This window comes from Myxocyprinus asiaticus, chromosome 43, assembly GCF_019703515.2.
Source record: "Myxocyprinus asiaticus isolate MX2 ecotype Aquarium Trade chromosome 43, UBuf_Myxa_2, whole genome shotgun sequence".
NCBI lineage: Eukaryota > Metazoa > Chordata > Actinopteri > Cypriniformes > Catostomidae > Myxocyprinus > Myxocyprinus asiaticus.
The window spans coordinates 22473588-22490672 of record NC_059386.1 but is presented as its reverse complement, the minus strand read 5'-3'; the positions used below and the strand labels follow the sequence as shown (position 1 = coordinate 22490672).

Sequence of the window (17085 nt, the reverse complement as noted above, 5' to 3'; positions counted from 1 at the left end):
CGAGTCCCGTCCTACACGGGGGTAGGCTCCTCGCCCCTTCCTCCTATCTCTGGCAGGATATGATGGTTCCGAGTACAACTTCTTCGGACCGCCAGACAGGGCTTACACCAAAAAGAGACATTACATTTTCTGTTTTATATTCATCAAATAAATGTCATCTTGAATTTCACTCAAGTCTGCAAGTCTTCCTGATAGAAATAAGCTTGTGGAAAAGGCATATAACTGATTAATTGGACAGTAGGTTTTTTTTATTGATTTATTGAATGTTACAAATGTGTTAGTCTTTCCTTCAAGGTGTACTCAGTAACTTTAGTCTTTGTGTCATCTTAGACTTACACTAACACCTAGTGGCTTGGATGCAGCATAGTTTAAAATCAGTAGTTTTCCGTTTCAGATGCCACTGTAGAAATGTAGTATTCACAGTCAGACATGATTACTTTAATCAATGAGTGAAAGTGTCAAATAACAGGACGGTTACTGAGATTAAGAGAGTAGTATTCGGCTGGTCATGTGATTCTAACATGGCAGCTCCCATGTGCAGACCCTCTCCATGTAGAATAAAACAGCTTTTATAAGGTTACTGATATGACTGGAGTCTTCCATTTTAATGTGAGTGCTCATGATTTCCTACATATATTGCAAAATTACAATTCATGTCTTTAGGAGTTCAACTTTTTTAATGAGGAAAAAAATTACTGAGCGCACCTTTAATGTGACGGACACAGACATGGAGGCAACGAGAGTCCAAAATGAATAAAATCCCTGATTTAGTGTATTGTACAACAAAAATCCCAGTAATAACCAGAAAATATTGAAGATGTGGAGCATAATGCAGGACTTTTAACTATAAACCAGCCAGAAATACACAGAGACTCTTATTTTGAAATGTCTGCCCTCCTACCACCTGCTTACCCAAAGCCAAGGGAAACAAAAGATGCACTTTTACAATCAACTACACTGTATTACATTGTCATGGGCTGTCATACTCTGGAACCTTCCAGCACCATACATAAGAAAAATTATTAGTGAACAAGCATTGTTGATTTTTGCTGAAAAATAATAGTTCCAAAAACGGTACCGATTAATTGTCAACTTCTAGTTAGAAGTATTTGACAAGTTGATGGCACACTGTCCTTATATGATTAGATTTTTTTTTTTTTTTTTTTTCATTACAGTAACAAGAAGGGGGAGTTGAACTGTCACAGTGTCTTAAAATAGGCCTAATTTGCCTTAATGAAAATATAATTTATTTATTTTTTCTTTTGATTTTTGGAGAGATATGATCTAGACATTGTTTTACAGGATTCCCCCATTTGTGTTTAAGCCCTTAATGAAAAGCACTCTCAGGAATGGTCAAAACCTCCATGTCCCTCTTCCAGCAGATAAGCTGTTGTCATGGTGCTGCCCACCGGTACAGGTTGCACATATGCATGTGTCGGTGCTGTATATTATCACTGGCTCGCTGTTCAAACAGTCAACAGTCTTGAGACGTTTTTAGCCCCCGCTATGTACACAACGCCTTTCACACCTGTCCTCTTCATCTATTAAGTTCTCCACTTTTCCTCAACATGTATTATTAGCTCAGAGCTTTAAGCAAAACCCCCTTACTTTTGTAATTTATTATAGCCTGTTGATGTTAGAGTGACTGCAAACACTGTTAGGTTTGCAAAGTTTAAAGACATAGTGCAATGATAATGCAAGTTTTCCTGTACCTACATGCTAGCACTCCTGAGATTTGCTTGGATGGTGTAGAGAATTGGAGATTCTCCCCCTGCAGATGAGGCTGTATTCAGTGATTCAAGACCTTTTCTGCTGAATTGGTGTCAGTGCGTACTTGTGTGCTCGTGTGTGTCTGTACCAGTCAGTGATGTTGTTTCTCTTTATCAGCAATTTTATCCTCAGCAGTGCAGCCACTCGGTCAATATTAAATCTGCTATCACAATGAAAAGTTGCGAAAATGGGGAACGATTGCTCTGGAGGCTAAAGCTGAGTGTGTGAGCGCATATTAACGGTTGCCCACAGCTCTTGTCTTTGCTTTGAACAGAATCTGAACTTTCGTTATTCACTCTTTGACTAGTCTCTCTTGGAGACGGAGGGCTGATGAAAGTGGGTGGACCATGATGTCCCTGCAGCCCTAACCTCATGACCCCCTATACTACTTTACCCAAATCCACCATGCCACTAAACGCAGGGTCCCATTTCCATGACAACCTCACCAGGCATTAATAAAGTGCCCTGCAACCTTTTAAGTATTGCAATTTTTGCTCTTCGCTTTAAGAAATCATAGAATCAGGCTTGAATTATTAAATTTTCCGTTTCCCAGAATCATGTTCTAGAGACCACTTACACACTCAAAGTTGTGGGAGTGACAGTTGCATTTAAATCTGAGAGTTTATCCCCAAATTTATCGTTTTGTGGGTGTACAGAATACAGGAGTAACTCCCGAACCTGTAATGGATGGCATAGTGATAACCGGCTATTTACAAGAAACTTTGTTGTTAACTGATAAACTCATTTGGTATTAGCTGTTTTTACTGAAAGAATAATTAGACGTATTAACATCTAGGCATTTCTAGTGAACCTCTGTTAACAATGGCGGCATCTATGCACCAAGTGGATTTTATCTAAATGCGATTGTCAATATTTGAATAGTTTTTTTGGAGTGAGTTCAGTTCTGTACACACTACACAGATTTAATGTGAAGGTAGTTGTCACTACCTGAATTTTTTCAGGAGTGAGTTCGGTTCTGTACACACTAAAAAGATTTAACACAAATGCGTTGTCGCTGCATACATTTTTCGGTAGTGAATTCGGTTCTGTACAAACACAGATTTTATGTAAATGCAGTAGGTGTTACGTGAATTTTTTGGAAGTGAATTCGGTTCTTGACACACTACACAGATGTTACATAAACACAGTTGTCGCTATTTGTATTTTTCGGGAGCGAATTTGGTTCTGTACAATGTAACAGACGAGCCTCTTGAGGTTCAGGGAATGAGGAAGCGGGAGACAGCGATTCCAACACAGGAATGTCTTTTTATTTAACTCAAAAACTCGTTCGCTTCAGAGCGCAATGGTACAGCTTCACACACACAAACTTAAGGTGTTTCAATAGAAAAGAACAATGGCAGTGGCCAACATACATCTCTCTCTCTTCTCATTGGCATCTGGCTCGCTCTTAAATCCGTCTCCAACTCACACAGTGCAATGCAATGACACACAGCTGTTAGAGACAATCATTGCCAGGTGATGATCCTTAACGTTCTCATCTCCCGATCTCGCTCTCCATTCACAAGCCTGCGCTCAACCATACCCCCACCACCACATACACACTAAAAAGATTTTAAGTAAAAGTGGTTGTCGCCACCTGAACATTTCAGTAGTGAATTTGGTTCTGTACACACTACACTGATTTTATGTAAATGCAGTTGTTTCTATCTGAATTTATCGGGAGGGAATTCAGTTCTTTACACACTAAAAATGTTTTATGTAAATGTCGTTGTCGCTAACTGAAGTTTTCAGTAGTGAATTTGGTTCTGTACACACTACACAGATTTTACGTAAATGCAGTTGGCATTACATACATTTTTCTGAAGTGAATTCGGTTTTGTACACACTAAAACGATTTTTGTTAATGTGGTTGACGCTATCGGAAGTTTTCAGTAGTGAATTCAGTTCTGTACATACTACACAGATTTTACGTAAACGCGGTTGTCGCTTCATAAATTTTTTCGGGAGTGAACTCGGTTCTGTACATCCTACACAGATTTTACATAAACGTGGTTGTCGCTGCCTGAATTTTTCGGTAGTGAATTCGGTTCTGTACATACTAAAACGTTTTTACGTAAACTTGGTTGTCGCTTCCTGAAGTTTACCAGAGTGAATTCGGTTCTGTACAAACTATACAGATTTTTTTAAAACTTAGATGTCACTTCATTAAATTTTCAGTTGTTTATTTTCCGGAGTGAATTTAGTTGTAGAATGCGGATGTCGCTGCTATAAATAATCAATCTTCGTATGTACAGAACAGGATTGCATGCACAGAAGTGGAGTGACAACTTCTTTATTTACCTGCAGTGTTTATGTGGCCTGAATGCAGCTTTGGACATCCCAAAAATTGTTTTGAAAGTTACGAAAGGGAGGTTTGCACTCCAACCAAACTGCTATTGCGCCCAGCACGCAGTGCCAAGCCTTTTTATTCATATTATGAACAACTGTTGCTGATTTTCAGTGCTTACCCGTGTCTGATGGTTGGATGTTTGTATTGCTCACCAGCAAAAATAATAAACAACACTGTCATGTTGGCAATGAAATGTTGATGCCATGCAGTCTATCATTCCAAGTGACACCGTACAGCATCCACATCTGTCATTTTGTTCCCTGCCTAACTGCACATGCTCATAAGCAGAATTATACATAGATGTATGCACCCACTTCCCACACAAGAGGTTTCATGAATTAAATTTTGATAAACTGCGGCATAAACAAAATTAATTGCAACAGTGTTGCGTTGAGTGCATGTCTCTGAGTTTTCACATTCTCTGAACACATCTAATTTGAAATTAAGATGCAGAACGTACGCATGTCTTGGGAATAATCAAAACAAGACCTCAGCCCCCTGTTCTCACTCCCATTTCTTGTTGCTCTGTTTTGGAGTCGATATAATGCCTTGATGTTTGTGTATGTGTGTCATATTTGACACTAATTTCTGTCGATGCTTCACAGCACCTCTGTGTGATATCAACTTGGAATCTAAAACAGGATGTTCTTGTCTTGTATTTTCTAGGGAGCTGCATAGAGACGGTTATAGGTCTGTACGGTGAGACCATTGAAGTGCCATGCAACAATGGAAATAACAAGCCAGATGGCCTTATTTTCACCAAATGGAAATACGTGAGTGTTTCTCCTCCTATCCTACTGAGTGTCTGCTCCGTAACGCTACCCTTCTTGCTGCCTGGATAGCTTGGAAATGTACTGCAAAAAAAAAAAAAAAAAACATTTGGTTCCATTTTTTTTCTTGTCATATTTTTCAGTAAAAATATCTAATCTTTAAAACAAGATACTTTTACTTGAGAAGCAAAAAAACATAAGATATTAAGTCTTGTTTTCAGAGAAATCCATCAACATTTTGTGAGGTTTATGCATAAAAAGAGAAGAAAAACTATTTGCCAATGGGGTAAGGAAATAATAATATGTAAGGGTTATTCTGTATCAACTCAACCAGATGCTCCCAGCTCAATTTTGTTTTCAATATTTATTTTTTTAGTAGTAAAAGAAACATGATTATGCAAGCCACTTATTAAGATATTTAATGAGTAATAAAAACAATTGTAGAGGGTGGTCAAAATGGCACAAAACTACAGGTCAAAATAAAAACCTAGAAAGGTGGCAGCATCATCAAATAATTTTTACACAGTGATAGGTAGGTCTGTTACTAAAATCAGTTGACTTCAGCACCCCTTGTTGCATCATATGCCAATGGTGTTAGTCCAAAAATGCAGGGAAAAACACTTTTGTGTAGTCTTTCCAATATTGGAGTGCTTAGACCTCCAGAAGTTTTAAAGATATCTTAATATCCTTTTAGATTCTGGTTCAGAACAAACTTTCCTTTTTGAATTTTCATTTTAAGGCCCTATATGGTTCAATTCTAGAGATATGGGGCTCTAAATGTGCCTCCATCTAAACATTTCAACCACCTTTAATGGTTAAAAACAAAATGTGCGTCACATTACGAAGCTAGTTTTTCTTGTCCAACAAAACAAAGATATGTTGAATCTTGTTGAATCTAGAAATGTACCTCTTTTTATTTACATAAAAACAATAATGTCAAAATCTCAATTTTTGAGAGTCCACAAATACACTATTATTAAGAATCATTGACACATGTGGCTCTTGAGTTAGTGCAATAACTATATCTATTTTTTTTTTAATTTCAGACATGTAAATATGACCCTGCAGGTCAGTCTTTGACTTGTTTTTGATTGTTCCATTGATCATTTTGCTTTATTAGATCATTAAAATGTAAAAGATTTCTTCATCTGTTGCAGCTAAATATGATGCACTAAAGAGATTCTAAGAGCTGACTGGCAAATGCCACAAATGATATTGGTTCATTTGAATATCTATTTTTATTGATAAGTTTACTAGTGAGAGGAGCCATTATGCTGTCAACCTCATTTTGAATACATTTTTTAAGGAGGCTCAGCCTTCCTTGCCTCCTCTGATGACATCCACTGGTCAATATACTGCTACCATCAAGCAGTTTTATTGATTTGTAATCTAATCTCTTAAGGTGCTTAATGTGTGTTTGTCAGTTTACTAAATGTGACCCGTTATCTCATTCAGGTGAAAGATGACGGCACTCCGGGCGATCTTCTTGTGAAGCAGGCGCAGAAGGATGAAGCAATCATGTCCGCCACAGATGGCTATAAAAACAGAGTCAGCATTGCCGATAACTCCAGCCTGCTGATCACTCAGGGCATGCTGGCCGATCAGAGAGTTTTCACCTGCATGGTGGTGTCTTTAACCAATCTAAAAGAATACCCAGTGGAAGTGAAAGTTTACAGTGAGTATGCAAAGCACACACACACACACACCTGTGTAAACAAGCCTATGTAGAGCATTACAAATCAGTCACTTATAAGGCTCCAATTCGGTTAGTATGCTGCCTGTGTAGATTTTGGAACAGAGCCAATATTTATGAATAAGAGATAAAGCAGAGAGCAGTAAATATAAGCTATTAGTCTGCAAATTCAAATGTAGCTTAAGTCTTTAAAATCACTTCTATGATGAAACCGAATGCAAGCATTGAATGTAGAAAAAGCATTAGAAAGTGGGCGTGCTGAATGACTAATATAGGAGAGAAGAATGTGTGTGAAATGCTTTCATAGCCTTGATCTAGTTTGAGATAGTACCGCCTATAGATCAGGTAAAATGGGTAAGCTTGGAATAGAATGAGCATATTGAAATGAGCATACTGAGCAGTGCATACTGCATACTGTCTGGCCTACTAGTTTTTTTAAAAGGTAGTATGTGAAACAGTAAACATTATCCAGTGATAAATGTTTCATAAAGCAGTTTGCTAGGGTGTCACATGACCTTGTTTTGTTGTATGTTTAATGTTCAATACAAGTTAAGCTTGATCAACAGCATTTGTGGCATATTGTTGATTACCACAAAAATGTATTTCGACAAGCAAAAATCTGGGTTCCAGTGAGGAACTTACAATGGAAGTAAATGAGGGCTAATCCGTAAATGTTAAGTTACTCACTGTTTCAAAAGAATAGCCCCAAGATGTAAACAATATGCATGTTAACTTGATTTTAGTCTGATAAAATCGCATATTAACCTTTTCTGTGTAAAGTTGTTAACTTTTTCAGCTTTTTTGCCATATGAATGTAACACCTAAAACGACGATTTAAACAATTTTACAGCTTACATAATACAGTTTTAACAGAATAATTAATGTAAGTGCTTTTATAAAATTATAAGCTTCACATTTCTGCCTTTATAAGCTCCACAAATTGGCCCCATTCACCTCCAGTAAGTGCCTCATTGTAACTTCGATTTTTGCTTTTTAAAGAAAATGAGTCAATATAATTTTTTGTGGTAATCAAGATTATGCAACAAATGCTGTCAAACTTGTATTGAACCCAGAATATTGCTATTAAAATAAGTGTATAAATACTAATATACAGTCTAATATCACATTGCGGTAATGAGAATATCTTAATGACCATCTTTTTTCGCATTGCAATAATGAGAATTGGGGGATAAATGTGTGTAACTGTCATGAAATTAATGTCAGTAAAGTAATGTAAAGAAATCTTAGTGGCCTTAAAATAGGATTTATTTTTTTATATGCAAAATATAATTTATTTTGCATTAATAGGACCAGGACATTTACTTGACAGGTTTCGTGATAATAACCTGAATGTATAAATGTCCATAAATATCAGAGTATTCATACTGAATATTGCAAAGATAGTAAGAGGAATCTTGTAGTAGCATGTTATTCCCAAAACAACCACTGTTCCATTTCTTCAAACCAAAGTCTTACACCTTTTTATTACAGAGAAACCATCAGTTCCTGTGATCAAAAACAAAGCAAAAGAACTTGAAAACGGCAAACTGACAAAGGTGAGTTATTGTCTTTAAACACTGCTCTTTAGGACCTTTTCCAGAGCTGCTGCCTCTGTTGATCCCCATAGACAGTGTCTTTGCTCCAGTACATAAACCAGCAAGTGTACTAACAATGTGCAGTATCAAACTCTGTGTCTTTGTTTTCATTACCCAGCCGTCTATCCAGCAGCCTCAACATTGACACGCATTTGCTGGTATCACAGTCAGCCATGGCTCTGAGACAGTACTAATGAGGCATCAGCGAATGCGTCTGTACACACCTGATTTAGGCAGTGCTGAAGCGGTTGTCTCCCACGGCTACAAAGCCACATGAAACTTTTATGTTGTCTGGAGTTTGCATCTCAGATGCAGGACAGTGGTGATATTATTCTGTTTTATGAGGAAAGGAGGGAGGTTTGATTTGAGAATATAGAAGGCTTCCCACTTCTTATGACAGTGTTTGTAAATGGAGCTGGGGGTTGGTTTTTTTCATTTTCTCTCACTTTCTTGCTTTCTTTTTAATGTAGTTCAGAGCTGCAGAGATCTTAGAGCGGGGTTGAGATGAAGGAGTGGGGTGGGGAAGGCATAGGTTGTGTATATGAGCTGTTTTTTAGGTGGCCACCCACCGAGGTCTGTCGTGTTCAAAGTGCCAAGGCTTTTTTAGAACAAGAGAGGGGGAGGGGATGGAAGGGAGAACACCTCCTCTGAATATACCATTTGAAACAGCTACTTGTCTTGAAAACATGCAGGCTGGCTAAAGGTCTGAGCTTAGATCCATTCTGGAAACAGGAAATAAAAGAGAGAGAGCAGGGAATTTGCAAAGAATGAATTGAGCCCACGGATGGCATTATATTTGGAGTAAAACCATATTAACCCCAAAATTAAACATGATTTTTACAGTGAGGGTTACTACAATATTCTGATAGTAAAACAATGGCTACTATATGGATGCAGCTGTATTACTGTAGTAAAACCGTAGTTAATTGTATCCAAACCATAGTTTCATGCAAAAAAAAACATAGTTACTACTGTCATGATTACTACATAACTTTAGTAGTAACGCCAAAAACCATGGTTAATTTTCGCAAGGGATAAGCAAATAAGGTGACAACATTAAAACATTGAATTTAAATTTATACTTAATATACACTAATAAAGCTAGAAAACACTCTATTTTATAGAACTGAATTGAAGTACAGTGATACACAGCAGCAGTAAACAAAATATCTCGCATTAAAAAAGGAAAAGTCCCCAATGTACTATACCTGTACTTCCGGAGAAGTTCTTCTTCATTTTTCGTTCAAGGGTAAAAAGAAGTCGAAACAGCCGAGCAACGGTGTGCTGTTTTTGAACATTAAGACACCTGCCACACCACTGTGGGAGGCGTTTAGAAGTAATACCTTAACTAGTATGACATTAAAATGTGTTATCAATGACGTTATGCCTCATTCTATGAGTAGAATTCACACTAGATCAGTAAAAGAAGCTGTTTTAACCACTTGATGATGAATTTAAGCAATATATATGCAGTCAAAAATGCTCAATTTGTCTTGTTTACATTGTGAATTCATACCGCTAATGCGCTAACATGCTATACATGGTCATAATATGTGCCGATTACACTCTATTATTGTAAATTATGATGACTGATACTACTGCAAAGATTGGTGTAAAAAAGAGTGTTAATGGGAAGAATACAAACAAAAGAATGATGATAGGCATATCTCACTTTGTGCAGATGTGTGAATGGCTTTTGCTGCAGATAGCACATCAGTGAAGCAGCATATAAAACAAAAGTGTCAAAGGGCATTTAAGAGTATTTGAGTAGATTTGATTCCTTTTGTAGACTAATTAAACAAATAAAAATGCATGACATGTTCTTGGAAAATGTCTACGTGAACAATCGTACAGATGTACATAGGTCAATTTGCACCAATGGTGTGTTCATGTTGACTGTTCTTAACTGACTGAATGCCGTGAATGGGAATTAGCTGGCTACCTCAAGGTAGGTGGAGCTGCAGGTCACACCTACCAATGAAGTGTACCAATGGCAGTAAGAATGTGTTTAGCAGCCAGTAAGAAGTTTTGCTGAAAGTTTGCCCAAAGTTCACTGTTACAAACCACCGAAACGAACAGAAAACACCTTCATTTTGGCCAGATTTTTTTCTAAATGACGTTACACCCATTCATTCTTCGATTTTGCTTGAAGTATACTGGGACCTTAAGGCTGCGCAGGACTCAGTGAATCTTTAAAGTGAACTAGTTAATTTACATGAACTGTCCAATTGAACCGAATCACTCAAATTAATTGGAGTTCCCAAAGCTAAATATAAGGGATTTGTTTACATGAACTATCCAAAAGAGCTGATTAACTTAAAGGTTATTGGATGGTTTGGATGGTTTTGGTGAGCATGTTTGATTACTCCCTCGGCTCCATTGCTGTGTTTGCAATACAGTGTGACAAATGTAGCTTTATGTAACTCATTCGAAAATGTAGTTTGTTTCTGGAAAAGCTACATTATTGTAAAAATGATTGAGCTACTGAAAAATGTTGTATCTAAAATTATGTTAGTAGCTTCGCTGCTTTTATTTAACCATTCTTCAACACTAACAAGATGCAAATTTTGCACTGAAATACCGTGCACAAAAGTGGTGGAACTGTTTCACAAATTCGTCCCAGAAAGTTCAGAGAGGAAGTGCTTAGTCACAGCTGGTCAGTTACACGAATCAGTGGAAACTTGAGGCTTCAGGCAGCACTCTGTGCGCTTGAGAGGTGATGTGTCATGGTCCGGCTCCTGAGGAGGGTCCGATGTGTTATCAGAGACTGGAATCATGGCATGCAATTTCCCTCACCCTATCTCCCCCAACCCCTTTAGTCGTGGTTCCACTACAGCTTGGATTTCTCACACCACCCTGAACACCTGAGCTCATGCATCACCCGCTGTCTACTCGCCTCTACCGCCATTATTATCTCTTTGTGCTCTCTCTCTTTCTGCTGATCTCTCTTTCCCGGGGCAGATAGCTCGTCAGCATGCAATCCTGTCAACGTGTTATTAATGCGGGCCCTGATCCGCCTCTAGTGGTGTTTTTACTCAGCCAGAGAGAAGAGGAAAAGCAACACAAAAGCAGGAAAAGGGTGTGAAAGACAGAGTGAGGGAGACCAAACTTGTATCGCAACTGCATAGTTAAAGCCCACCCACTTAAAGGGGTGTTCACACATACAGCGAACAGAAGTCTTTCTTTGTCCTTGAGGGGGTTTCCAACAATTTAATTTCACTAATAGCAACTCCATTGGTGATACCAAGTATTTTAACTAGTGAAAATTTAAGTGTAGATATCCATAACTCATAACCTGCACATGATTAAATGTCAAAAGTGCTTGCAATACAAGGAGTCAATAAAAGTGATTCCTTGTCAAAATAGAATGGCATTTATTTGTGACCAGCTATGACCAGTTGTGCAGCCCATCAATAACACTGTATGTGTAAATGGGGCAGGATGTCAGATGATGTCATGTTATAAATGTAACTTCCTGGGTCACTTCGGGACTTACCTACCACAAGCGCAGCAACAGCGGGACTAAAAGTACCTACAGTACCTCGGTTGTGAATCATCAATAGGGAAAGTCCAGACGAAACTGTACCCTGAGTCACATGTAAACACACACTGAAATCAAAATGAAGGCAGTGACATGTCATGTGACAAAATAATGCGATCCAAGTCAATACTATGTGTCACAAGTCCATAAATAGATCTGAGAGACTCAGTCGAAAGTGAAAGTGTTTCAGTATCACAGACTTGAACCTGTTCCAAAGTTCTAAAATTCAAGCTGATGAGATTTCTGCATATTTAACCCCTAGTGCTAAAGCAGGTGCACTGTGTTTTTGTGTGTGTTTGTGTGTTAGTTGGGGGACTGCGTGGTGGAGAGTGTCAACCCAGCGGCGGAACTCATTTGGATGAAAAACAATCAGCCTCTAGTGGATGACGGCAAGAGTAAGTCCATGTTTAGGAACTCAAATCTAGATTGCTTTCTTTGTAATCACCAGAGCAGTCTACACTCGAAGTGCCTGATGCAACGTGACACATCCTCAACTGATGGATACCCAGTTGCTATTTTAGACGCATTGCAAAGCTACTCTATCCACTTTATTTGCTCCATCTATCTGTCTAGATGAGTAAGGGATAATGTATAATCAAGTCGTCATTATCGCTCTGGACTACTAATTTATATCATCTTTGGTTCCTAAAAACTTGTAAAGTTACATTTAAAATAGTTTCGTTATCCTAAAATAGCCCATACAAAATCAGTTGTTATACCTTTGTTGTTCCTTTGAAAATAAAGTACAACCATGCTACTGTTGCTGAAATCTAGCTGATGATTTGTCCATGGTTAGCCATTTTGAGGTGATTTGCAGCTGCGCTGCTTCCAGTGTTGACAATCTCACACTGTCACGACGCAACACAACATCAGTAACTTCTGTTGTAGATAGTCACGGTGTGACAATTGCTGTTTTTAACAGCTCCAGTGACTGATGTGTCTGTTTTTTTGTGTGCAACCGCAGCGATCATTATCACATCTACTGTCACCAAGGAGCCAGCCACAGGTCTCTCCAGCACCTCTTCCAGTCTGCAGTACACAGCCAGGAAAGATGATATGACATCACAGTTCACCTGCATAGCGAAACATGTGTTGGTTCCCAACCAGGTTTCAGCACCAGAGACCTTCCAAATTCATTGTAAGTGGAGTAACTACCATAACCCCCTGCTTAATTGGTCATAATTAAAAACCAAACAAAACAATATGTTACAAAATACATGCTAACTGTTTTTTAGATTCCCATTATTGTAAACATCATCGTAAACATCCAGTCATTAGGTGACTTAGATGTTAATTCATTTACTGCTCAGATGGATTCAGTGATTCATTTATCAGACATTCAAACTGATAACTCATTAGTATTTTTGAATAATTATTTTTGGACGACACTGGTACAGTGTTTGTTTCTGCATGCAGCCAGCAAAGGCAGCGCAACAGTCTGGTTCCAGAAAGAAACATTTTCTCCATAGGATAATTGATTTGTAATTATATGTAAATATAAAAACAGACCTACCTTGAGCTCCGAGGTTGTTAATCAATGGTATATGCATCTGGTGAAGCCAAAAAAATAAAACATATTTCATGGCGGAATTTCTGGTAAAAAAAATCTATACTACCCGTGAATCCTAAAAAAGAAAGATCCACCAATCAGAGAGTCGCACCCAAAAAACAGTGCCAAACAAGCTCTGCAGCGACCGCCCACTTCCATGACGCACTGCAAATGATGCAATCGAGTCGGCCTACCTACCCTCTAAAAGTACAGATACGTTTTTATTAGGGATGTCGATCGTTTACATTTTTAATCAAATTAATTTCATGGTATGCTGATTAATTAATTGAATTTATCGCAATTAATCACATATATAAATATTTGCTGTGAAAGCCCCTCAAATAACAATAATATATAATGATTAAATAATTATAAATAGTTATATTTAAATAATTATATATAAAATATATGCATCATAAAAAATGATTCAGATAATGAAAATGCATTACATTATTGTGGCAGACGAGTAATGCATTGATAAGAGAATACAAAAATTGGCTTTAGAATCCAGTATATTGTTTATTTCCATGTTATTGAACATAAGTCAGTCATTGGCCTACATTTCACAGCAATCCATTTTGCAATTGAATTTGTCAATCAGTCCAAGATTTATTATGAGGGCTTGTCTAAGGACGCGTCAGTGTTCACCTGCATCAGACGGATGCTTTTGGAGCGTCTCACTTTGGTTGCGCCGTGTCATTAACATACCGTTTTTAGGTCACTTTGTGAAATTAAACGTAGCTTGAAAGTTAGAAAAACACATCTTGAGATTTATGCATTCGGATTTATGCTCCATCCAGCTGTGTTTGAACGTAAGAACGCGTCCATCCTCATCTCGTGCTGTCTGCTGTCGGTGAATGTGGTTTGTTCTCTGTATAAACTGCGCCTTGCTTATACAGCTGGAGTTTTGCTTACTGCCCCCTGGAGAAAACAGGTGGTACTTCAAGCTTGAATTGCTCCGATCATAGGAATTTTCCTTATTACGGTCCGGGGGTTATTTTTTTAATGCATTAGTTTTTATGTAATTAATCGCACTAAATTAACTTGTTAAATCGACAGCCCTAATTAATATACATATTAATATTTTGCAATAAACTTAAAATAGATTGTTATATACTGTATATTAACTTAAAATCAATAGTTTAATTTGTTTCCATCATTTTTAATTAGATTACATAATTCGCAATGTGTTATGGGATTGTAGTTCATTCCCTCATTGTAGAAGTACACAGTCTTCAAATCAAAGTTCTTAACAGGGGTGGACTGGGAAGAAAATTCGGCCCGGGATTTTACATAAAAACTGGCCCAAAAATTTTGGTTTTTGTCCTTTGGGTTGTTGTCCTTTTCTGCATATCGCTGCCCCCTTTCACATATCGCGGCACCGTTTTGTGGCGCGTTCTGCATAATGCAGCGGCTCATGCGGCCCCATTTCACGGCCGGCCCTCCGGGCCATTCCACCACTGGTTCTTAATATTGTGATTCACCTCAGAGCTGGTTGGTTTGGTTCATGAGGGACTTTATGAAATCCCTATTAAAAACAACTGGGGTGAAATAGGCTGAAAAATGTGGTTGGGCACTGTTGTGCTCTATAGAAAGGCGTCTTGTCTATTTGTATTATTTTGTGGCACCAAGACTTTTTATCTCATCACTTTGGGAGCCAGGCTTAATTTTATTAATTAATTTTTTTGTTTGTTTTTTCCTGGATCTTGATAAAACATAATGCATTGCTCTCTCTCTCTCTCTGTCTGAATGCTGAGAGGTTTGCTTAGTGCCTCAGGGTGCACATGTGATATGAAATCTCTGAGGCTGCTGGGTAAGAGAATGATGGTGAGAATGAGATATGGTAAATGGTTGTGGAAATTAAGGCGTTCAAGCCTCTTGGGGGTCTGCAGAGTTGAGTTGTATCTTATAACAGTGCTTCTCATCTGGTGGGTTGTGGCTCAAAAATATGTTCTGTTAGGTATGTGGACAGCATGGCAAAACAATGCTAAATGCAAATTATAAAGTGCAACTGACCATATAGTAGTGTACCCAAAATTAAATTAAAATCCTGTTATCATTTATTCACCCTCATGTCGTTCCAAACCTGTATGATTCTCTTGTTTTCGTGGAACACAAAGTGTTGACACTCTTATTTTTTCCATACAATGAAGCATACTGCCTAACATCTCCTTTTGTGTTCCACGGATGAAAAAAAGTCAAGTTTGAGACAACATGAGGGTGGCTAAATGATGACGGGATTTTCATTTTTAAGTGAACTACCCATACATATTTGGGTGATTCTCTCCAAACCTGTCAAGAATATGTCCTGGTCTTATTTTACTCCAAATTAAAAGAAGCAAATAAGAAAGGATATTTTGCAAATTAGAAATTGAAGCCTTTTTTAGTGCCATTTAATGATTTTTTACATCGTGATATGATTTTCGTGACAGTTACACACATTTTACCCCCAATCCTCATTACCGTAATGCAAAAATTGATGGTCGTTATGATATTCTCATTATCGCACTGTGAAAAAACTATCAATTAATTAAATTGTAAAGTATTTATACATAATAGTAGTCCCTTGGTACTGCCTTTCATTTTCGCTGATTTTAATTTAAAAAATAATAATGAGAATATGGGGGTATGTGCTGAAGTGCCCTGAAAATAATGTCACAATGCAATATTGCATTGTCCCATTTTCTTTGTGCAAAATAGATTTTTTATTTTTAAATATGACCAGGACATTTTCTTGACAGACTTCATGAAAATCACCCATTTTTGCATTTTGTTGGGCCTTCAGGGCAGTATTAATACATGCCAATGTTTGATTTTAAGGCCGATAAACAATTCTGATACTGCGTTGGGTCACCCCTTGCGCAGTGTAAAATCTGGGTACTGAAACAAACCCGGTTGTATGGAAGCCCATTTCCGCTATATTGAAGAAAAAAAATCGTACTTTGGTATGCCAAAATTATGAGATACAAGTCATAAATATAAGATATTAAGTCATAATTTTGAGATACTAAATCATAATTTTGAGAGACTATATCATAATTATGAGGTGACTTTTTATCTCGTAATTCCAACTTTTTATCTGATAATTATGAGTTTTTATCTCAAAATAATGACTTTGTATCTCATAATTTTGGCTTTTTATTTCAACATAATGACTTTATCTCATGATATTGACTTTTTATCTTAACATAATGACATTTAATCTCATAATTATGATATTTATCATAAAATGTACTTACATTTATTTCACTATTTCATATTATTTCAAAATAATGACTTTAATCTCATAAGACTTTTTATCTTAAAATGAATTTTTATCTCATAATTTTGACATTGTATCTCATAATTTTTATTTACCAAAGTACTATTTTTTTTTTATGTGGCGAAAATGGGCTTCCATACGGTTGAGCAATACTGACCTAGAAAATGATTTTTGATGCTACTTGTTGCAAAATCAACGCACCAGTCCAATGACAGTCATCTTCCTCCGTTTCCTTTCTATCACTTCTATCCTTCCTAATGTCTGTTTTTTTCTCTCTCTTTCTCTCTCAGACCCTACAGAGAAGGTGAGTCTACAGGTTGTCTCTCAGAGCCCCATTAGGGAAGGTGATAATGTGACACTAAAATGCCAGGCAGACGGAAACCCGCCTCCAACCAGCTTCAACTTCAACATTAAGGTGAGAAATTGCCAGCAGTATCCACAGCAACCACTTATGGCAAAGGCTTGCTTTGCCACCAGAATAAGAGCTCCGTCTATTCAGGGTCCTGCTGTCTGCCCTGTATCCTTTCATACTGTTTAATCACACCATCTCTCTCT

General features: G+C 37.5%; 1 protein-coding gene across 2 annotated transcripts in view; it reads left to right on the top strand.

The window, feature by feature from the left end:
• The window catches only part of LOC127433790 (CD166 antigen homolog A-like), a 99565-nt gene that overhangs the window by 65737 nt on the left and 16743 nt on the right, over window positions 1–17085 (top strand). For both annotated transcript variants that reach the window (XM_051685999.1, XM_051685998.1), the window contains exons 2-7: window positions 4787–4893; window positions 6346–6565; window positions 8075–8139; window positions 12027–12114; window positions 12684–12857; window positions 16821–16945. In XM_051685999.1, the coding sequence (XP_051541959.1) occupies window positions 4787–4893; window positions 6346–6565; window positions 8075–8139; window positions 12027–12114; window positions 12684–12857; window positions 16821–16945 (779 nt within the window). The remainder of the gene's footprint in view (window positions 1–4786; window positions 4894–6345; window positions 6566–8074; window positions 8140–12026; window positions 12115–12683; window positions 12858–16820; window positions 16946–17085) is intronic.